Genomic DNA, 22479 nt, shown 5'->3' with positions numbered 1-22479 from the left:
AGGACCCTTGGATGGTTAAGTCCAGTCAAATGTGACTACAGGGTTGCAACACCCATCTCCCTTTCAGGCTAAAGAAGCCGGTGTTTGTCCACAGACAACTTTCCGGGTCATGTGGCCAGCATGACTGAACCACTTTGGGCATAATGGAACACCATGAAGGAAACCAGAACGCATGGAAACAGTGTTTACCTTCCTGCCACAGCGGTACCTTTTTATCTACTTGCACTGGTGTGCTTTCGACCTGTTAGGTTGACAGGAGCTGAGACAGAGCAACGGGAGCTCACTCCGTCGAAGGGATTCGAACCGCCAACCTCCTAACCGGCAAGCCCAAGAGGCTCAGTGGTTTAGACTACAGTGCCACCTGCCAAGGTATGTGGTATTGACCATTTGCCATTATCAGTGGAGAAGGGGACCTGAATCAATTGAACTTTAGGTGCTGCTGTTGTGGGAGCTGTTTTGGCATGTGTGGAGATTTTGTAAGGCAAAGAGTAAGGGACTTACTTGCTGGAGAGCAGCCAGAGCATCCTCAGGTTGAGTCAAAGGATGGGTGCTGATGATTGAGTGCAGCTGTCTTGCAGATACAGGATTTAACAGTCATGGTGAGGGGCATTTTAAAGTCTCCGTCTACTGCTACCTTTGGCATTCTCTACCATACTCTTCAAACTCTGAGTTCTTTCAGTGAACTATGCCTGTGGCCCTTGAATTCAATTTTCCCAGCTTCCCAACTGTGGATCCTTCAGCCTCGCAGAGTCCTTGAATCAAGATTAATTTGAGTATGCTATTACAGCTGAGTAGATATGGGAGGGGGGATATCCAGGGCTGGCAGACTATCATAGCTCAGTGACACAGTACAGTACTGTATCTGAATAAGTAGAGCACATGGATAAAGTCCCAGTTTCACTCCTTGGCATCTTTAGCTTAAAATACATTAGGCAGCAAGGCTGGGAAACACTCTGGCTGGGAATCTAGAGTTTTGTTTTAACGCGATTTGTATGCTATCTTTGTTTTTTGTTTTACTTGTTGCAAGTCGCTTTTTCACTTTTCACTGTGAAAAGCGATGAATAAATTTAAATCCAAATCATAATAAGACTGCCTTTGTCAGTCGGATGGATGAGTTTACTTTGCCAGTTCTGGGATGGATGGATTTACTGATGTCCCTCAGAATAAGCTTGTTCCTTATAAGCGTTGAGTAAAAACAGCATTTTCCTCGTGCACTACAGTTGCACCTTCCGATCCACCGCTGCTTCTCCTTGTTCTTCGGAGATTTCCTGTGGCTGATAATGTAGAAGGAAGGGCGGGCCTGAGGTCCCTCCACAGACCATGGCAACCATTAGCCAACCAGGGCTCGGTACGAGTGTTTCTGAGACCAATAGCACGACGGCACCGCGAGAAGTCGATTGGCCGGCGAGCCGCAGCGCGTACGGCGTGACGTTCAACGCATGCGCGGGGCGACAGTGGCTTGTGAAACCGGGTGCTGTGCTGACAGGGCCGCAGCCATCCCCGGCCTAGCGTGGGGGCTCGAACTCGGACCTGCAACTTCCGTGCCCCGCGTGCGCTCAGTTCTTTTCCGGTGCAGCCGCCGCCGCCGCCGCCGCCACCAACATGTTTCTCACTCGCTCGGAGTACGACAGGTGAGTGCGGGTAGGATGTGAGGGAGCGCGGCCTGCGCCTAGTCAGGGGCTGAGTCACTGCGGGGCGGCCTGTCTGCTTCAGCCTTCGGGTGCCGGCTAGAGGCGCCTTCCCTCAGGCTCCCCCCTCCCCCTGCGAGGGTCCATGGAGGGCGGGGATGCGGGTGGCCTTCGGGAGTCTCTGCTCCCCTCGACAGACTGAAGCGCCTCGGGCCTGACTTCCAACCGAAGGGCTTGAGCACAGTCGCCTAACCCGCCTCCTGCCAGAGAGGAGATCGCGGGAAGCGCCATCATCACGCTCGCTTGAAGGCAAGTCGCCTTGGAAGCGGCGTGGTCTTAAGAAGATGCCGATAAACTTGGGGTGCCCGCCCTTGTGCTGCTCAGTTGCAGTAGCAAGTCGCAAGTTGAGGGAAGCAACCCCGCTCTCCTCTTCTGGGCTTCCTTTTTCTCCAGCCAGGTGGGAGTGGAGGACAGACACTTATAAAGGCTAAATTGGAAAATTCTGTCCTGCAGAAGTAATGCACCGGCTACATCAGTAAGAGAATGAGTGTTACTGACTCTGCGCAGGTTTCCAATTATTTTTACTAGTAATGTAGGCTGATCACAACAAACCTCCTCTTCCTGTTGCTCCCCATCCCCTCTGCCTCCAGGTCCAGTTTGTCTTAAATATGCATTCTCAGTGATAGGCAAGCATGAGTTGTGAAGGGGCTTGTGTCCCTTAAGTTGTATGCTGTTTAGAAAAACATAAACAAAGTTAACCTTGTACTTCAATGCTGGCAAAATTCTTGATGTGTTCCAATCTATAACTGACAGAACTTGTGTTGTGCAATGGTAGCCTTGTATTATCTGAACTGTTGCAGAGGCAAGGCCTCAGCAAGTTTCCTTAGTCATAGTGATGGAGTCTTCAAGCTTTTGCTTTCAGTTGCACCGATTTGACAAAGGTTATGAATGATTCATGCTCAATAAACTGAAACTAAACAACACTTCTGTACTTATAAGACAGTGGGCAAATTAACTTATGCAGAACGTCTCAAATTAATTTGTTGAATCTTAGATAACATCACACAAACAGCTAGCAAATGAACACCGCTCAGTTCCCTGTGATACTTGGGGATTTACAGTATCAGAATTTTCCTTGGGTGCACACTTTACAAAATAAATTTAGTTTTAGTTCATATTTATTTCTGACTTCAGACTCTCAAGTGCCAAATTCTGGCTTAAATCTCCCCCCCCCCCCCCGGAAAATTGGTTGCAGCTTGACAAACCTGCAAGATGAGGTTGAAAGGTACTTTAGGTACTTTTGGTTTTCCCCAGGTGAGGTTGGTGGCCTCTCATTTATGCAAGGTAACACAGAACATTTTTGGTTATAGAAATCACAACTCACTTTAAATGATTTATTCTGCCTTTAAAACCCACACTGGCCCTTAGTAGATTTTGCTATAGATGCACAAGCATTGTTGTAGATTATTATTTTTTGTTCGAAAACTGGAACGCTCACTTCCGGGTTTCAGTCGTTCAGGAGCTGATTTGTTTGGGAGCCAAGGCGTTCGGCTTCCAATGTACGACTGTATTTAAACACTTACACACCTGCCCACTCACTGAAAGAAGCATACCTAGTTATTGCTTCTTACAGGATATAGCTCCATTTACTTCTGTTTGTAAACTTCCTGACACTTCCAAGAGTCTGACTCATTTTTTCAGGTTGTGATAGTAGGAACACTTACTTTTGAGTTACCATGCATAGGATTATGTTCTGAGTTTACTTTTTTCTTTCAATTTCAGGGGTGTGAACACTTTTTCTCCAGAAGGAAGATTATTCCAGGTGGAATATGCCATTGAAGCTATAAAGGTACAATAAGCACTTGAGTCTCTTCTGTAAATACCACCTCTCAAGTCTGTTGGTGTGATGTGAACAATGGGTTAAATTATACAGTGCATGGTCTCATGTCTTGAGGAGCATACCCCCCTGGATGTTTTGAGATAAGAGTGCCAGGTGCACTGGGTTACCATAGCAACACCAGCAAGCTTAAATGTATGACTTGCTGATTCATTCACTCTCCCATTGGTTCAGGAAATATGCCTACATGTAGAGATGGGTATAATAGTCTCTAACACATTTCTTTTATTACGGCCTTCTCCATGTCAATGTCCTGTCCTGTTAAATGATTTGTTTCTATCACTGTCTGACTCAGAATCAGTGAGAGTCAGGGAAAGAGGCTGTCGGTTTTACACAGCAGTTTTAGCTAGCATGGTGATAGTGTTAATGGATCTCTCTGTGCGCATGTACTTTGACTGCAAAGACCAGAAGAACGGTATATAGTAGATAATAGTGTTTAGCTTTGTCTTATATCTGGTGACAATAAACACTTCGTTACTTTGAATCAGTGTTAGGAATTCAGATATATAAGCTAATCATCAAATGGCACCTTAAACCTAGGTTATGGACACCATCATTTCTATACCACTTCATATTTTAAAGAAAAAATCTCAAAGCGGTTTACAACACATTAAAGCATCAAGTAAAACTATCCAGAATAAAACAAATTCAAGCTTCAAGGAAAATATTTCAGATCCTTGTCTAAGAGACATTTTGCTTTCCCCATATTTATTTACCTACTTACTTTTTATAGCTGCCCCATAGCAGAAGTACTCTAGGAAGCCCGTGTGGTGTAGTGGTTTAGAGTGTTGGACTAGGACTTGGGAGATCACGGTTCATATCCCCGCTCGGTCATGAAGCTCACTGGGTTACCTTGGGCCAGGCACAGCCTCTTAACCTACCTCACAGGGTTATTGTAGGGATTAACTGCGGGGTGTGTGTAAATCATGTAGTCCTTGGGATATAAATGTAATAAATAAGCTCTTTTGCTTAACTGCTTAAGAAAGCTGGAGAGGCTAGCCAGCTGAAGATGTCAGTTGCCAACCTGGCATCCAGAGAGCTCCACATGGTTGCACTTGGACCCGCACCAGTTGCAAAATATGCCTGGCATCTGGCCAACTTCTAACACTGCTTTGAACTGTGTGAGAGGGGAGTTTTCCCCATAATCAGGGAGGAAGCTGTTCTGCTGAAGACTCTGCTGGGGCTCCCACATACTCTGCTCATAAATCATACTGATTGAAGTGTGGTGAACTACCAACTACCAGATGGGCAGGATATAAATAATAAAGTATCATCATCATCATCATCATTATGACTTCCGCAAGTCATCAACAAAGTCTGGATGGGTTGAATGGGGAATCTCAAAGCCGTAGCTGCGGAGTGAGGTGCAACTTTATTTGAGCAACTTTATCCAAAGCTTGTGCTGCTTGTTCAGATCACAGAAGTTTAGATGTTACAGACTGTGAGCAGCTGTGCTTGCTTTGGTTTTGTTGTGCCTAACCTGGTGTTCTTTAATTGTATTAATCTGCATTAAATTTGAATTTTTGTAAAATGTTAAACTCATTAAGACTACAATCCTATACATACTTACCTAGAAGGGAGCAGGTCTCATTTAACTGAGTGGAACTTACTTCCAAGGAGACCTGAATAGGATTGCACTATTAAGTCAAGCAATAAAGTTGATGTCTGTATACCTTAGATGACGACTTCTGTGTACAGTACACTTAAATTAAATGGGTAGTTCTTTCTATCATGCTCTGCATGCAACTAAATTTTAAGAAATCAGTAATTATTGTCCCTTCTAAGAACAAACACAATCAGACTTACTTAATGTAACTTGCTATTCTGGATCCACTAGTCCTTGCAGTGATGGGCTGTATTGGGCATTGGAACCAGTACAATACATTTGTGCAGGCTTATTAGAATCCGGACACAACAGTTGTGCATTCATCATTAAGTATCCCACATTTACTCTTAAATATGCTTCCATCATTAAGAAGAGAAGCATTAAAAGATTATGGTAATGACAATTAGTGGCTTTAAGAGTCCAGCAGGGACTCCCTGTGGCCAGAGCAAGTCTTAGCTTTTGCAATCCACATGTCTTCAAACACTGTTCCCAGTTCATTTCTGCTCACTGCATTATCAGTAATCCTTGAGTGCTTCTAAGTGTGCTATTTTGCAGTTCAGACAGAGAAAATTTAACTTGTAACATCAGTAAAGAGCTTATCTTAGATAAGCCACTGTTTTCTAACTAAAATGTATTTGTATAAAATATTTGCATTGCTTTGCGTAATTATAATTTTTTGCAGTAAGCTAAAGACCAGTTCACAACAATGCCCATGTTCTTTCTTTGTGTTAAGACACATTTTTTCATACTTTGATTTCGTAATTTAACCCATGTGCATCTGTACTTACTTTTGTGCCTATTATTGAGTTGTTATGATTGTTCCCTGTTTTATTTATTTGTTTTGTATAAATGAAATAAAAAAATCTTTATCAAAGGGGGAAAAGCACCTCTAGATGATTTAGGCCCCAAATACCTGAAAGACCGCCTCCTTCCCCACAGATTGTCTTAGGTGTGGTTATCCATGGATAAGCTCTTGTTTGTTCCACCATTTTCAGAAGTTAGAGGGAGGGATCTGGGAGAGGACATTCTTTGCTTCAGTCTCTAAGTTGTGGAATTCCCTCTTCATAGAGGTGCACCAGGCACCTTAACCATTTATTTTCAATTGTGTGCTGAAGAAATACCCTTTTACCCTGGCCTTTGACACTTGAGATACAGTGGTACCTCAGGTTAAGAACTTAATTCAATCCAGAGGTCCGTTCTTAACCTGAAACTGTTCTTAACCCGAGGTACTATTTCTGGGTTAGCAGAGTCTGTAACCTGAAACGTCTGTAACCTGAAGCGTCTGTAACCCAAGGTACCACTGTATATGTTTTAGGATCCCCTCTAGTTGTGCTTGTGATTTGTTTTAAGTATTTTTAATGCTTCATTTTATATTGTTGTAACCCGCCCTGGAACCTTATGGTGAAGGGCAGATAATAAATTGAATAATAATACATATGTAGGTAAAACTTGTTTATAATTTTTTCTGATATTCTGAATCTGATTATCACCAATTACCGTATTTTTCGCCCCATAGGACACACTTTTTCCCCTCCAAAAATGAAGGGGAAAAGTGTGTGCGTCCTATGGGGCGAATGCAGGCTTTCGCTGAAGCCTGGAGAGCGAGAGGCATCGGTGCGCACCGACCCCTCTCGCTCTCCAGGCTTCAGGAAGCTATCCGCAAGCCTTGCAAGCCTGACGGGAGTTCCTGCGGGCTCACAAGGCTTGCTGGCAGCAGCCTGGAGCCCTCCGGAGGGCTCCCCGTGCTTCGGGCGAGTGTCTGCAAGCCTTGCGCGCCCGGCAGGAGCTCCCGCCGAGCGCGCGAGGCTTGGGGCGGCAGCCTGTTGCCCGAAGCACAGGGAGCCCTCCGGAGGGCTCCTCGTGCTTCGGGCGAGTGTCTGCAAGCCTTGCGCGCCCGGCAGGAGCTCCCGCCGAGCGCGCGAGGCTTGGGGCAGCAGCCTGTTGCCCGAAGCACAGGGAGCCCTCCGGAGGGCTCCTCGTGCTTCGGGCGAGTGTCTGCAAGCCTTGCGCGCCCAGCAGGAGCTCCCGCCGAGCGCGCGAGGCTTGGAGCAGCAGCCTGTTGCCCGAAGCACAGGGAGCCCTCTGGAGGGCTCCTCGTGCTTCGGGCGAGTGTCTGCAAGCCTTGCGCGCCCGGCAGGAGCTTCTGCCGGGCGCGCAAGTCTTGGAGCGGCAGCTTGCCGCCCGAAGCACGCAGAGCCCTCCAGAGGGCTCTCCGTGCTTCGGGCGAGTGTCTGCAAGTCTTGCGCACCTGGCAGGAGCTCCTGCCAAGCGCGCAAGGCTTGGGGCGGCAGCCGCGGCTGGGGGGGGGAATAATTTTTTTTTATTCATTCCCCACCCCAAAAAACGAGGTGCGTCCTATGGGCCGGTGCGCCCTATAGGACGAAAAATACGGTATGTACGTTGAGATGTGCATCTCTTAAGTATATAGATCAGATACACTAAATATAAAAGGTGGTTGGTAGTACTAATCTTTTCCTCTTCCTTTCAATTTTTTTAAAAAGCTTGGTTCCACAGCGATTGGAATTCAGACAGCAGAAGGGGTTTGCTTGGCTGTGGAGAAGAGGATCACCTCTCCACTTATGGAACCCAGCAGTATTGAGAAAATTGTAGAAATAGATGCTCATATAGGTAAGGGTCACAAAATCTCACATATTTCTACAGTAAATCGTAGTGTGTGATGCAGCATGTACGTGAATAAAACCCTTCCTCTGCAGGTCTCTTAGTGAGAAATTATCCTGTAATGCACACTACAAAGTTATGTGCAGACTTTATTTGGTGGGGAATTAATATTTAATGGTGGCAGTCACTGGTTTTCCAGGCTCCAGGCCAGCAGGACATAGTTGCAGAAGTAGGAAGCAGCAGCTGTAACTTGCTTCTGGTTGACCTCACTAGTGAAAGTGTGTCCCCAAAATTAGAACTTGGAGGGCAGGGAATTGCAATGTAAACGCTTGATCCTGAGCCAGCTTCTGTGCTGGAAGCTCAGTGATTGGATCACTAATGTTAGCCTGTCCTCTACTCAAGACAGTTTCATGCATAGGCACGCACACACCACAGTAGAAAGCTAGGGTGTATTCTTAAATACATTACATTTTTATACCTCCCTTTCCTTGTGTTTAATATTAATATCATCTCTTCAGTATGGATTTTTCCCCAGTACACTATTAACTTTTTTACTGTTCACAGACAATTGTTTGTGTTTTTAATCAACTCTGAAGATGTAACACTGGTATTTTCATATTTCTAGTAGCACATGAAGGCAGTGTTAGAAACTGAGGTATGAAAGCTAGGCACTAAATGTGCCCATAGTTATGGGCAGAACTATGGAATGTCTAGGCACACTTCTTAAATAGCGAGAATATAAAGCTGAAAATGAATGCACTGAAGCTAAAATATTATGTTCATTTAGTCCTTCCCCTGCCCATCCCCCCTAGCATTCTTAAGAGCAGTGCTTTTTTCTGGGGGTATGCAGGGGTATGCAAACCCCTAAACATTTTGTGAATCTTTGTACTTTTGTCCATGTATTGTATTTATTTCCCCCGATTTGAACCATAAAATGGTGATTATCTTGAGTCAAAATGAGAGTACTCCTAAACATGTTTTTAGAAAAAAGCACTGCTTAAGAGGGCCTCTTCTCTAGTCTTCAGAGAGTAGCTGGAAGTGGGGAGGCAGCAAAAGGTTCTTTCCTTCCACTCTGCAGTTTTAATCTGAAATCTTAGGCACAGTATTGCGCCCAGAACTCAGAAACTGCTCACACGTATGCAATTCCCTGTTGCAAAATGCTGCTAGAACAATAGGAGTTTCGAACACTGCATTAAAGTGACTAACACACTACTCTGTACTATCTATATTTGTGAGCATTTAACTTCTCATGGACATGGGCCTGCTTTGTGTATCTGAGAAGCTAATGAGGTTTTAAAATAAAAATAAATGCCACTTTGTCAGAAAGCCGAAGGATTCCACATATAGTTTGGCTTGCCATCTTAAATCTTTGCATTTGCCAGTTAAACCAGAAAAATATGCAGTACCTATCCAGGGGCTTTGACCTTTTGGTCAGATTTCAAAGCATGAAAAACAACAACAATTTTTGATTGAAAATGGGAGTTGACAAAGCGTCTTTATTCAGGACAGACAAAAGGAAGTACTTCTTCACATGGTGTATAGTTAAACTACGGACTTCATAGGGATTTTAAGTTTTTTGGGAAATTGAAACTTTTTTTTTACTTCTTGCAAATTGGATCCAAAGCTGACTAAAGTTTGTGTATCTCTTTACAGGTTGTGCAATGAGCGGTTTAATAGCTGATGCAAAGACATTAATTGACAAAGCAAGAGTTGAGACACAGGTAACATTTAAATGTTGATCCGTGTTGCATCTCTCCCCTCCTCCTTTTGTTAATGTCAGTCATTTATTAGCAGAACATGGTGATAGAGTTGAATATAGAGCAACTTTAATCTCTGTCTTTATCTAAGGAATAAACAAAATTGAAGGTTAACTTTGAAAGGTTAGCATAGGGTTTTCTTGTTCTTCCTTGATCAATATATTATTTCCTGTTTTCCCTGAATATTAAAAGAGTCTAAGATGTAACAGGGTAACCTATCATTGTGTTTTTGGAAGAACCTTATTTAATATGTAGAAAATACATACACTCTGAAACAATCCAACACTATTCTTTCCCTCTTTGTTCTAGCCAATGAGCTCCATCATTTTGCTCAGGTGGTGGTATAAATCCTTTCTAGGTAGTTAAGAAAGATTGAGGGGCCTTAATTCCCCTAACTGCATAGGAGTCACCACTCTATGAGTGACTTCTCTGTGGCTGAGATGATGTTTAAATGGTCCAACCAGAGGATGCTGTGGTTGGATCTTTATACTCTCCCAACCTGTATAGGAACTGTTTATGAAAAACAGCTCCCAGTGGCTGGAGAGACATTTAAAAGCATCCTAAGAAAGTATGTGTTGTAAATCTTAGAATCATAGAATTTGTAGAGTTGGTGTACAGTATCTTGCCTTCGTCAGATAGTTGGGCTATATTATACATAGGTGTTCTAAGAGGAGTAACCAGCTGGTGGCCCATGAATCACATTAATTCTTTCCCCAATTCCTTGTGACTCCCTAATGGCACCACAATGAAATTGGCATGTGAAACTTTTGTGTAATTCTTCCCTGGTAAGCACACTCTCACTTTGTTCTGTTCGGAGATACACATTATTGTTACTTGGGGAACAGTGCTGCCTAGAACAAAAGCCAGTATTTTAGGACTCTAGTGCATAATGAGAGAAGATGCCCCAGCAACATGAAGTGTCTTCTCAGGATTGGCGTTAGGGACCATTTTAGGATTTTAGCTTCTGGGGGGGGCAGCATGCTGAGCCCTTCTTAGCCAAGCTGCTTCCATAGAGTGGGGCCAATGACTTGCAAGCTCTCCAAGCAGAAGAAATTGACCATTGCTCATTGTAACAGTAAGATCCTTTATTTGATTTTTTGTAAATTTGCTCTGAGTGTGTGTGAAGGAAAAACTCTCATGTTACAGAGTTCAACCTGCTCTTTTGTCTTAGAATCACTGGTTTACATACAATGAAATCATGACTGTAGAGAGTGTGACACAGGCCGTGTCCAACTTAGCATTACAGTTCGGAGAAGAAGATGCTGATCCAGGTGCTATGGTGAGTAGGTGCTTGTGCCAGTTATATTCTGCATGCACATCTTTGGCAATTGGCTTACCCAGTTACTCAGCCATTAAAGTCTTGATCCTTCTGTGATTATGTTCCAGTCAAGGCCATTTGGCGTGGCACTACTCTTTGGAGGAGTTGATGAAAAGGGACCACAGCTGTAAGTTGCCCGTTACTTCTTTCAGTCTGTTTTCTTTGTATGTTCAAGTGCAGCGTGTCTACCTGTTGTGCAATTGGTAAGAAATGGGGTACCCTTCTGAAAAAGGGGGGTATCTGCCACCTTGTGAGATACCGTGTCAGTAAATAAGTGGCAATACATTGGATTGATAATGCAAGATGATTCAGAATATTGCAGCAGCATCCTAGCCATATTATGCTAGCATCTGTCATAATCACTAAAGTTTGAATAGCGGTGAAAAGCTATTAGGCAGAATAGAAACGATAAATGGCAATATTATTGATGCAGGGTTGGAGACTATTACCCTGTAAGCTGCTTTAAATATATTTTTTCCATCGGTGCAAACCAGCTACAATAGTGCAACCTAAATACGTCTGATGCAGTTCAGTAACTCCTTATGGTGCAATTGTGATGGACAGGCAGGATAACATGATGAATTTTGTCACAGTCAAATGTTGGCTTGGGCTACCATATGCCATTGTAGTTATGCCTTATCTATAAGATCGGGGTGCAAGGGAAGTCTACTCCGTTCCTGTTCTCAGAGTTGCCTACGTGGCACATTGTTACACAGAATGTGACACTTGCATAAATCCCGAATGTTTGAACATGTAAACATTCAGAGTGAATAGGGGAGTATGCAAATAATCTTTTCTAAAGTACTAGCAGAGCTATTGGTAATATAATATCTGTAGTCTGCTATGACATTCCTTAGGTGGGGTTGGGAGAGCATTTGTAACCAGAAACTGTATACTTCAAAGCTGCAAGCTCTTTTTAAAACAGCAAGCCTTCCTCAGTTTTGTAGGAGAGAGAGCAGTATGAACAAGGGTTGAGAGTGTGATTAAAACAAAGGATTACGTGCACTAAAAGATAAGGGAGTTGCAATCTAAAATTGCAAAAAAATGTTTATTGAAACATTTTTCTTAATTAAATATATGGAACATGTATTCAAGATCATTTGCATATGCAAAACATTCGCAAATACTGCTAGGATTAACCTGAAATCAGAATAAATCTGCAAAATAATAATTGTCTGATTATCTTTCAGTAGTCATCTCAAGCAGATACCCCAATATCTTTTGTATTGTATTTTACTGTATCGGTCAGTTTGTCTCTTGATAATCTATTAGAATTGCAAGTAATACCTTAAATACATTCTCAGAATGGTTGCACATTTGATTCTGACTAAGACTTGAGTTTTTTGTACTCTTCTCTTCCCTTTCCCACCCATTGCCTCATTCCCCATTGTTAAAATTATTTTTATGCCAGTTCTTTGCCATTTGTTTTGTTTTTTAAAAAAACAACTATTTAAAGACCATGAGTGGTTTAAAGTGCAGTCTGTTCTGTCTAATGCTATAACAGATTGAATTATTGCAGGAATATAAGTACAGTTGTCTGGAGTTTGAAGTCACCTCCATGGAATATTCATCTTCTTTCTCCCATTGAGGTGTATAACATGAGAGACTCCATAGCTTCTTTGAAAATTTTGGTCCACATAACTGCTCTATCAGTTCTTGTTCTGCCATTTCATGTTCTGTCCATCATTTAATTTAACTTATTTGGGAACATACATAGAGATCCTTCAGGCAATTCCTTAAACAGGCAATGACCTTTTAACATCTAATGAATCAAACTCCAGTCCTGTGAAAGCTCATACTCTTAATTTAGTTTGTGGTTTATTAGTTAAGTAAATAGTTGGTCTTTGTAGCTCCTTAAAGAATAACATGGCCCTGAACCAGAATATGCCATTTGCACGGTACCTCAGGTTGCATACGCTTCAGGTTACAGACTCTGCTAACCCAAAAATATTACCTCGGGTTAAGAACTTTGCTTCAGGATGAGAACAGTAATCGTGCAGTGGCAGCAGGAGGCCCCATTAGCTAAAGTGGCGCCTCAGGTTAAGAACAGTTTCAGGTTAAGAACGGACCTCCAGAACGAATAAAGTTCTTAACCCGAGGTACCACTGTATATGCTCTTTTGGAGGGTTCTGGGACTAGCTATTTGGAGCAGGATCAATTGCTGGAGGAGAGCCAGGAAAGGCCAGTTTCTGTGCAGAACACCACACAATTCTCTATAGATCAAAATAATCCAACTATCGAGGTTTTAATACTTTGGCTGCCATGCATACCCATGACTGGTTTGCATGTAACTCTAAACTATGTGCTTCTGTAAGTCTGAGCAAAACCTTGGGCTTGAGGATTCCCCTCTCCTCCTCCTGTATGGCCGAGAGGAGAAAAAACACAGAATTAAATACCATTTTTCCTAATAGCTTTTTATGTTCAAATTAGGAAGCTTGTTTTAAAATAAATCCTGTAGTTTATTAAGCAAGCCTGCTTCATAAACCATGGTTTGACTATGGTTTGTGTTGCAGTTGACTACTTTTTTTCAAGCCACAATTCCTACTTCATGCATAACAAGCCAGAAATTGGTAAATTAAATCCTTTTTTCACCCCTCCTCCTTGGCCATGTGGGAGGAAAGAATGCTCAAGTCTAGGTGCTGCTGAATCACAATAGGTCAAGTTTATAGACGCCTCTTAATCCTTGAAGTATCATGCTTTACTGTGTCTCTTCTAGAAAAGTTCCTTGTCCCATTAATTTTCTACTCATCCCCCATTGCCTCTTCTTGTGTAGGTTTCACATGGACCCTTCTGGGACGTTTGTACAGTGTGATGCAAGAGCAATTGGATCAGCTTCAGAAGGTGCACAAAGCTCTCTGCAAGAAGTTTACCACAAGGTAATAGGATGAGATCTGAAAAAAGCAGATCTTGATTTTTTTGTCCCATAAAACACTCTTTACTGCAGTTCCCTGGTGGAAGAACAGAAGTAAAAGAGACAAGAATGACAGTTCTGCAATTGACACGTGGTCCCTAATCTTTCTGTTATGAAGGTGTAGTAAAGCAGCTGGTGCCTCCTGATGTAAATGGAACACTACATTTCTCAGTTATAAAGTTATTCTTACAGTAGTAAGTTGTGGGCAAGTATGGACAAAGATTTCTATTAATACTTCTCTAACAAAGGATTAATAGCTAATTCCATACCAGCTCTTCATTCTAAACCACTCTGTAGAGCAGTTATTCTATCCAGGCATTCATATACAATGTCATACCAAAAAGAACAGGAAAATTCTTGTGTGCCATTACAAACCTCTTTTAGCTTTTGCTAAAACAAGCAGATTGTTTGCTATATGGAGACAATCTTAGTATAGAGATTTAAAGTAGTCATGTGTGCACCATGTGTTCACTTAACTTTCATGACTTCTCTTTACAGTCAATGACACTGAAAGAAGCAATCAAGTCATCCCTTGTCATTTTAAAACAAGTTATGGAGGAGAAACTGAATGCAACTAACATTGAGGTATGTATTTTGCTCTTTTGATAAAGGCAAACATTTTCCACCTGTATCTACAGTATGGAAACTACAAGGCATTATGTCCCTTAGCTAATAGCTGCTTCTTCAAAGGGGATTCATGTCTTTGCATAAGAACATAAGAGCCTGCTGGATCAGGCCAGTGGCTTGTCTAGTCCAGCATCCTGTTCTCACAGTACCCAAACAGATGCCTTTGAGATGCATCTTTAAAGATCTCATACTTATAACTGCAGCTTTGATAGTTCTGACACTCTTTAGCCTTGAAGTGAGAGTTCTTGCATCCCTTTGCCCAAATAATAGCAGCCCTAACTTCTTATCATCTTGGTGCCTTTTGACAGGCTCTTTAGAATTGGTCACTACCTTGGCGCTTCTCTCAATTTCTATAACTGAATTTTATAGAAGCTAGAGACCATTGCTGTGGGAATGAATGCCCTGATTAAACTGTTGTGGGATTCTGGAAATTAATTTCCTGGCAAGTTTTTTGAAAGTGAAAACAGAACTCAGAGTGTTGTTGTTATATATTTTAATACCCTGCTTTTTCCCTTGAAGGGACCTAAGGCAGCTAGTTAAAATCTTATGTGGTGAGGACTTCTAGAAAATGTTTTATACTATCTAGGGAACATGCCTGTTTGCCATCATGCACTTTCTTTAAGAAGGAAGTTTCCTTTGCTCAGCAGTGCTTTCTTGGCACTCAAGTTTTAGATGGAATGAAAATTGTGTGACTTCCAAGGTCTTTCTGTAATAAGATCTGAAGCAATGTTAAATCTCTAGTGTGAGTTTTCAATACAAGTTCAGGGAGCAAGTTTTGTGTGCACTGAGGGAAAACTCGGGCTCAGAAGCAATGTACATTATTACGAGTTGCAAGATTCAGGGAAGCCTCTATGCATAGAGAGCTATGTGTGAGTGCTTCCCTTTTAGATGCCCATGCTAAGGTGTGGGTGGTGGAAGCAGGGCTGTGGCGGGGAGGGGGGGATGCTATGCAACAACAGGGGGTGGGCTCAAAGGTACAGTACCTTTTTACACACTTTGCCCCTTTATGTGAGTAATGCGTGATCTGGGTCCTAAGTGTCTAGTATTATGAGAGGGGGAGAAAAAGTTGTTTAGCTACACTTAGCACTTCTCTTTAAATCTCTGGTGTCCCCCTTTCGTAGTCTGCCCCTGCAATTAAAAAGCATGAAATGCTTTAAAGAATGTGCTTCTGATCACATCTAACATGGAGTGGAGGCGGGGAGACTTCTGTATTTTTAAAAGTAGTTCTGTGGACTAGAAGGAGAATAGCTCAGTGGTAGAGCATCTGCTTTGTATGCAGAAAATCCTCAGCTTGATCCTGAAATTGCCAGGTAGGGCTGGAAATGTTTCCTAGCTGAAACCCTGGAGGGCTGCTGCCAGTCAGCAGAGACGATACTGAGTTAGATGGACCAATGTTCTGAGTAGGTAATACAGCGGCTTTTTACATTCACATTCTAACCTGCCTTCACTGAAGAAGAGAAATAGAGTTGAGTGTCACCTTACTCTACTCCTGGACATCACCCAGCAGTTTTCTTTAAAAAATTAAATGCTCGTGAACAGAATTGGGCCCTGAAGGACCCTATATCATGATTAAGAGGCTATCACTACCATATTCTGGAATATTCTGACCAACTAGGAGCAAAACCACCACAAAATCATTCTTTCAACTCACAGCTTGTTCAAGTGACTGAGAAGGATATCACAGTTGATAGTGTTGAAAGTTCCTGATTGTCTAGGAGTTTCAGCAGGATCACACTCACAGTCTCTGTTTTTCAGCATAGGTCATGTACCAGAGTGATCACGGCAGTTTCTGTTCCAAAGCTGGGCTTCAAGCCAATTAATAATATTGGTTTCATCCAGATGTTTTTGGAGTTGCACCACTATCACCTGCCCTCAAGAAGGGTTGTTAGAGGGTTATTTCTGTAGTATGTAAACAACATACTGTACTGTAAAAGGTAAAGAAAGTCACACCTTTCTACAGTCATACAATTTTATAATTCATTCTAAAAATGAGCCTAACATGTTTCTTCATAGAGTTACTGAGATAATGTGCTTCAAAGTGCTTCACATACAGTATTCATATTAGGCAGTGGTGGCATTGTTGAAAAGCTGAGAGATGCAACAGACTTAAGCTTGTGCAATGGGACTTCCTCCTCCTCTTTCCTGTAGCCTCCTGTGCACCACCAATATGTTGCAGAGGGTTGGGGGACCCTCTGGAGAAGATTTGAGGGACATGAAGTAGAGGTCCCATTCAGAACACAACTCGATGCAGACAGCATTGAATACAAACCTTTTGACAACATGGAAAACCATACTCAGAGCCTACCTGATTTGTTTGCATGTATATATATATTTAAAAAGAGCCAAGCTCCTTGAGCCATCTCTTGACTATGCTTCAGTTCATACATTTTGAAGGGTCTGCACCGCCTTTGTGTGCTGGAGATTACTGCCATCTCCTTTACAATGGGGATGATGGTTAGTGTGAACCGGGCCCTGGAAATGCCCAGTAGCATGGAAATTCAGTTCATATGACTCTTCCCACCCCCTTTTTAAGGGGTGGAATTACAAACACTGGATTCAAGTGCTTTGGAGAAATGGGTTGCACAATAAAAGCCAGTACTATTTTTCTAGAAAAAGAGGTGCCAGAACTCACCATGAACGCCTCCCATGCTCTCTTAGAATGGCACCTGAGAGGTGCTGGAACTCAGTTCTGGCAAGTTCCAGCTAAAAAAAAGCCCTGATAAGAGCTATCATGCTCATTTTGATAAAGGAGCAGCTGAATCCAAGCATGTTCAGTAGAGGCTTCTTGGTTTTGCCGCTGCTACAGAGAAATAAAGTACATTAGAAATTCCACATACTCTGTCTCCCAGAAAATAAGCTAGTATCTTATATTAAGTTTTGCTCCCAAAGATGCGCTAGGTCTTATTTTCAGGGAATGTCCTATTTTTCCATGAAGAAGAATACAATACACATTTATTGTCTAATTGTGAGTCAGCCAGACTCCGTCAGGGCAGAGCGAGCAGTAGGTGGCGGCACGGGCTCCCTGATTTAAAGAGACCTTGCACTGCCTGAACAGCTCCGGCTGCGCTGCGGCCAATCAGGGAGCTGTGCGGCAGAGCCCACCGCTACGGTCCAGAGGAGTCAGACGCCTTACGGTAGCTTTGGGGGCCTTATGTTCGGGGGAGGCCTTATGTTCGGGGGATGCCTTATATTACAGCGAGAGGCAAAACTGGAAGGAGGTCTTATTTTGGGGGGGATGTCTTACTTTCGGGGAAACAGGGTAGCTGTTCAGGAATCTGGTACGTGTTCGATTGGAACAGTCCATGAGCCAAAAGAGTTCAGTGATCTGTCTGCTGTGTCTTGTGCTATGTCTTCTTAATGTACATAAGCATATGTAACCTTTTCCCCCTGTCCTTGCAGCTTGCAACAGTGCAGCCTGGGAAGAAGTTCCACATGTACACAAAAGAAGAACTTGAAGATGTCATCAAAGATATTTGATGAGGGAGAGAACCTCTCCAAATGCCTCATTCCCTGATCACAGCAAACTGATTCTTCAGTTTTTTTCCAGTGCCCGTAACTTTATTTCAGCAGCAAGTATGCCTGCTCTTAAACAAAGGCTCAAAATATTTTTTACAGTTTCTGTACATATAAAAGATCTTCAGTAAGAGGAAACTAGAATAAATCATTTTGTTACTCTTAATGTCAATTCTTCTATAATAAAAGTTCTGGGGTTGGAGGAATGGTTCAGCTTGGTGCTGGACCAAACTGGAAACGTTGCGACAACAAGAGAGTGGAAGTACAATATCCCAATGAAAATTCAGGGCTGCCTTCTCTGGTGCCTGTTACTACAGTAGTATTTCAGAATGTGACTCTTAACTTCAGTTGACTGCTTATTCAGTTCATTAAAAAAAAAAAAAAACTAAATCACCTCCCATCCTGACAACAGTGACAAACATCACTGATACAATATGCTGTGGGGAAACATTTTAGACCCCCAAATCCCTTTTTCATACTGCAAGATTGCACCTGAGTAAGTAGCACAGTTAAAATACTAACTTTCTGGGCATTTATACTATTCACTACAGTTAAGATTTCTGTATAGTACTTCACTTACGTGGGGCAATTTTCTGATACCTTTCTAATCTAACATTACTGTGCTGAGCTGTCTTCCTTTTCTGGGCAGCATTCATAATCAAACTCCCAGACATGTAGCCTTCAAAATCCACTTCTGGAGCTCCATTTCTAGACATTCAAATGGCATAGCTCCCTCGTGTGGGAACACATGTTCTTAATGAGTCAACAGAATTTAGCCGCTAGTGAATTGATCTAGTCTTGCACCTTGTATCTTCCTATGGGAGAGGATATGCTTTTATCCTAGATAAGAACTGAACTGTCAGACAAATAGGCCTGCCGATTTCATTTTTTAAAGTTTTGGTTTAATAAACTATCTGGTCTGACATGCTTTTTAGATATTTGATACTGTGGCCAACTGGCTTTATTTTCACTTTAGAACAGGAGTGCGTGGTAACTTTGTGCCATGCCCTTGTTCATTTCTTTTTGTTCTAATGCATATCAGCAAGGCTAGAGTAATCTAAGCTGCTGTGATAACAAACAATGCAATATCAAACAGGTTGGGTAAAATGGGAAATTGTAGGATTACTTATTCATGAAAGTTAAGAATTGTCTGTCTCATTTAACAGCTTGGCAGACAATATTTGCCTAGCAGTCATTGGTACTTACAAAAATATTTTGCCAGTAATGAGAGCTGTAATTGCATCCTGAACACAGTATTGCAAAGATTAACACAGAAATGATTGTGTGTGCCTTTAGTGGCTCTACTTTGGCTGAGCAGAAGTTAATGGTCTTAATGAGCAATAAGCAGAAAAAGGACAGGCCTATGCTGGGCTAGGTAATGACCTGCGTAGCAGGTGGCTAGTCTGTTTGTGCCTTCTGCTTATCTATAAGAATGGATACATCACAGGATAAGCTTGAATGGGTGCATTTTAAAGCCTGTTTGGAATATAGAACTGATGTTTTTCATCTAGCGTTTGCTCTGTGCAAAAAGGAAAACCTTCCCTGGCACTAAAAACAAAGGCTTTTTATATTCTGCTTTAGGCGCTGTTGCTGGTACCAGAGACCATGTGATCATACCATGATTTCTCTCAAACCAAAAAGCAAGACTTTGTTCTCATCGGTCTTTCTATGACCGGAAGTGATTCAATTTTTGCCTACTACAGTCAGATCTTGAAAAGTGTGTCTCCTTAGCCCATGAGAGACTCTGAAAGTAAATAATCTGTAATGTAGCTGTAGGTATGCCTGCCTGCACATTTCAAATGCAAACTAACATGGGCAAATAAGGTATGAGGAGGCTCACTAATTTTTGAAACAATTATTTTGTCCTTGGTCCAAGGTCAAATACTGGACTCTAACTGATCTAAATCACATTTTTATGTGTACAAGATGCTGAACTTTTCCATGGTGCTTTATTTCCTAATTTTCCTGGGTCAGCTATTGGTTGCCTACAGGACAACAAGTACTACTTCCATATCTGGAGGATCTGTTTCACTATATGCTCCAATACACATGGAGGGTTTATTGTACCTGCTTTCTATTTTGACAATTTTTAGATACATCATATTAGGTGTCCATAGCTGATGCTGACCAAACCAAAACACCTGTGCCAAATTGTGCTTTCTATAGTGTATAGTTTAATTTAGTTGCTTGTACAGATGCATTTATTCTGTTGCCATAGGTTAAAGCAAATACATCTGTTCAGTTAGCGACATTATTTGATCATCAGCTGATTTTTGCATAAGCTGTTGTCGAGAGGTACCAAAATACTTTGGATGTATTGAATATTATTAGAATATATATATATCCAATTTTTGTGCCCTTCTGCATCCACCATAAGTATTACAAGGTAACATTGCCAAAATTGCACACTTTTAGTCTTTATGACCTTAGATACTAAGGATCTGTATTTCAAAGTGACTATCCTACAAAATATAAAGTATGAAAAGTGGCCATTCTAAATAGTGATCTGTGGATACAACCAGCCAACCCCAACTTGGTCCATTAAACTCTGTGGCTCACAATATATAGTAACTGGGATGCTCCATGTCTGGGTGCAACCAAGAAGTCTCTGAACTGTGATTTCATGCGTTGTCATCTTTAGAAGGTTGACAGGTATTTTCAAAGATAATTGTAATCTTTGTTCTTCATTCTTTTTCAGTCTTGTTTTTCTGGTGATACTGTTACAGGAACATTTTAAAAGCCTTATTTTAAAATCCTCATTTTAAAAAATCCATTTCCTGATTTCCTAACAGTTCTGGAATATTATTACTACTGCTGCTGCTGCTACATAGGTAGTATCTAGCTAAACAGTTCTGCTAGAGCAAGCACTTTTGGCTTCCTTCTCCCTCATGGCCCATAAATCTGTTCTAGGAGGTTGGGGGGGTGGACCCACAAGAGAAGTGCTACTGGAACTGTTTAGTAGGATATTGCCCTATGTAATTAATATTTCCTTTGCAACTCAAGGTTCTCCAAGGTGACTTTACAATGCAATAGAGTGCAGTGGCATTGCAACGGTAGTTTCCCCTAACTTTTCCTCCCCCCCCCCCCGACTGCCTCCAGTGAGCTGTTGAGTAAAGGCAGTTTGTTCCTGGTTGTGTGCTTCTTTCTCCATCCACCTCCCCACCCTAGGACTCCAGATGCAGCAGCTGTACTTACCTGGTACATTATATAATTGTGTATTTCTTTTCTGGGGCAAGTGATCAAAATCCTCAGAAGATTACCATCCTATAGCGTGGCCACTTGCAACCCTGATAGGTTTGGAGATTTGGTGGCAAAGTTCTGAATTGTCCAAATTATTTGTCTCTAGCGTTGACATTCAGAATATACAACTGTTTTCTTTGGTTAATTTCCACTCTTTTTTGTCCATAATGCTATGTAATACTTTATGTGAAATAACTATACACTATTTCAGCAACTTGTGGTTCTTCAACTCTTCCCCCTCTCCCATGAATTCATGTTGCAATGCTTCTGTTATGTGATGGTTTCCTGTTCATACTCTGAAGCCTTTACTTTCTAGCTATTTCTAGCTATAACACTTGTTAACCCATTGTCTGCTAGGAGGGCTGCAGTGTTCCTGGGTCTTCAGTTGTGTAAAAGAAAGGAGGGTCAAAGTAAAGTCTGTAGATGCTCCATCTGGCTATCCAACTACTTAGCAGCACTCTACTTCCATTCCTGCAAACAAGAGTAGACCTAGTAGATGAAGGTTCAATAAAGGCATCTCATGAAGTCTGTGCCTTGGTTTCCTCTGTGACTTGGATTAAGGATACCTTACTGTCCAGTCCATTAAAAATAGTATTCGGGAATGCAAGGATTTATCATTTCTGATAACTATCATTAAGTGCTCAGTTTCTAACATCTTTGTTTGTATGTAACCTTAAAACTTCATTTTGCCTTCAGTTTGAATTATATATGGTGATACATGATCCAGCCAAAATAAGCTTTGTTCAGTTTGAAGGAAGTTTTAATTAAGTACGTACTTTTCCGTTGTTATTAATGGAGGTGGAATGTACTTAACTGTGTTTAACTGAGTGAGGTGTGTTGGCAGTTTACCAATACCATTGTCCTAAAGATCAGGCTTTAATTATGTGGAGTCACTACTTACGCTACATTTTGAACTTGGTTGCAGAAAATACATATATACTGCATCATCTGTGAAGGGCATCTGTGTCATGAACCATTGCTTTTCTTTAAAGTACTCATAACTAGGTGTCTGCCTGCCCTGATACTTTTGTGATGGCTATTTTGATGTATCTGCATTTTTGTTAGTAGGACACATTATACCTTCAGTACTGTGAGAGCAGTATAAGGAACATCATGTGCCTGTTTGTGTTGCTCGTTAGCAAAATGCCATAATTGCCAGCTCTATGGCAATGAGGAGTGAAGAGAGAATAAATATTTAATGTATCCTTTGCTCTGTTCCAATACTAGGGCTTCACACATTTAGTCAAGCCATTTCTATCATTGAAAAAAGGAAAATGAGGGAGAAAGGGTGTTCAAAATGTTCTGTGTGTGCTTTTTTGACTCTGGGATTATGCTTTAACCATACTGCTGAGACAATGAAGTA

The 22479-nt window shown here is 41.9% G+C and overlaps 1 protein-coding gene and 1 long non-coding RNA gene across 2 annotated transcripts; one reads left to right on the top strand and one right to left on the bottom strand.

Annotated features, from left to right (window-relative positions):
- Positions 1-1441: 1441 nt before the first annotated feature.
- On the top strand, positions 1442-18042 carry PSMA5 (proteasome 20S subunit alpha 5). The gene is made up of 9 exons (XM_079980551.1): positions 1442-1631; positions 3411-3477; positions 7633-7759; positions 9404-9471; positions 10679-10786; positions 10894-10952; positions 13599-13701; positions 14235-14321; positions 17763-18042. The coding sequence occupies exons 1-9, from the start codon at positions 1603-1605 to the stop codon at positions 17838-17840; spliced, it is 726 nt and encodes a 241-aa protein (XP_079836677.1). The 5' UTR covers positions 1442-1602; the 3' UTR covers positions 17841-18042.
- Positions 18043-18255: 213 nt separating this feature from the next.
- On the bottom strand, positions 18256-22190 carry LOC307218344. The gene is made up of 2 exons (XR_013839926.1): positions 19871-22190; positions 18256-19538 (listed from the first exon to the last, which is right to left on the bottom strand). It is a non-coding gene; the product is annotated as an uncharacterized lncRNA (long non-coding RNA).
- Between the last annotated feature and the right edge of the window lie 289 nt (positions 22191-22479).

The sequence above is a fragment of the Podarcis cretensis genome (genome assembly GCF_951804945.1).
Source record: "Podarcis cretensis genome assembly, chromosome: 6".
NCBI lineage: Eukaryota > Metazoa > Chordata > Lepidosauria > Squamata > Lacertidae > Podarcis > Podarcis cretensis.
The sequence above is the reverse complement of the archived record's forward strand: the minus strand, read 5'-3'. Positions and strand labels throughout refer to the sequence as shown.

Bases quoted from the DNA above. Each gene is read 5' to 3' on its own strand.
- PSMA5 (XM_079980551.1), top strand. From the start codon at position 1,603: ATGTTTCTCACTCGCTCGGAGTACGACAG. The intron at 7,760-9,403 runs GTAAGGGTCACA...ATCTCTTTACAG, and splicing joins AGAAATAGATGCTCATATAG to GTTGTGCAATGAGCGGTTTA. The intron at 9,472-10,678 runs GTAACATTTAAA...CTTTTGTCTTAG, and splicing joins AAGCAAGAGTTGAGACACAG to AATCACTGGTTTACATACAA.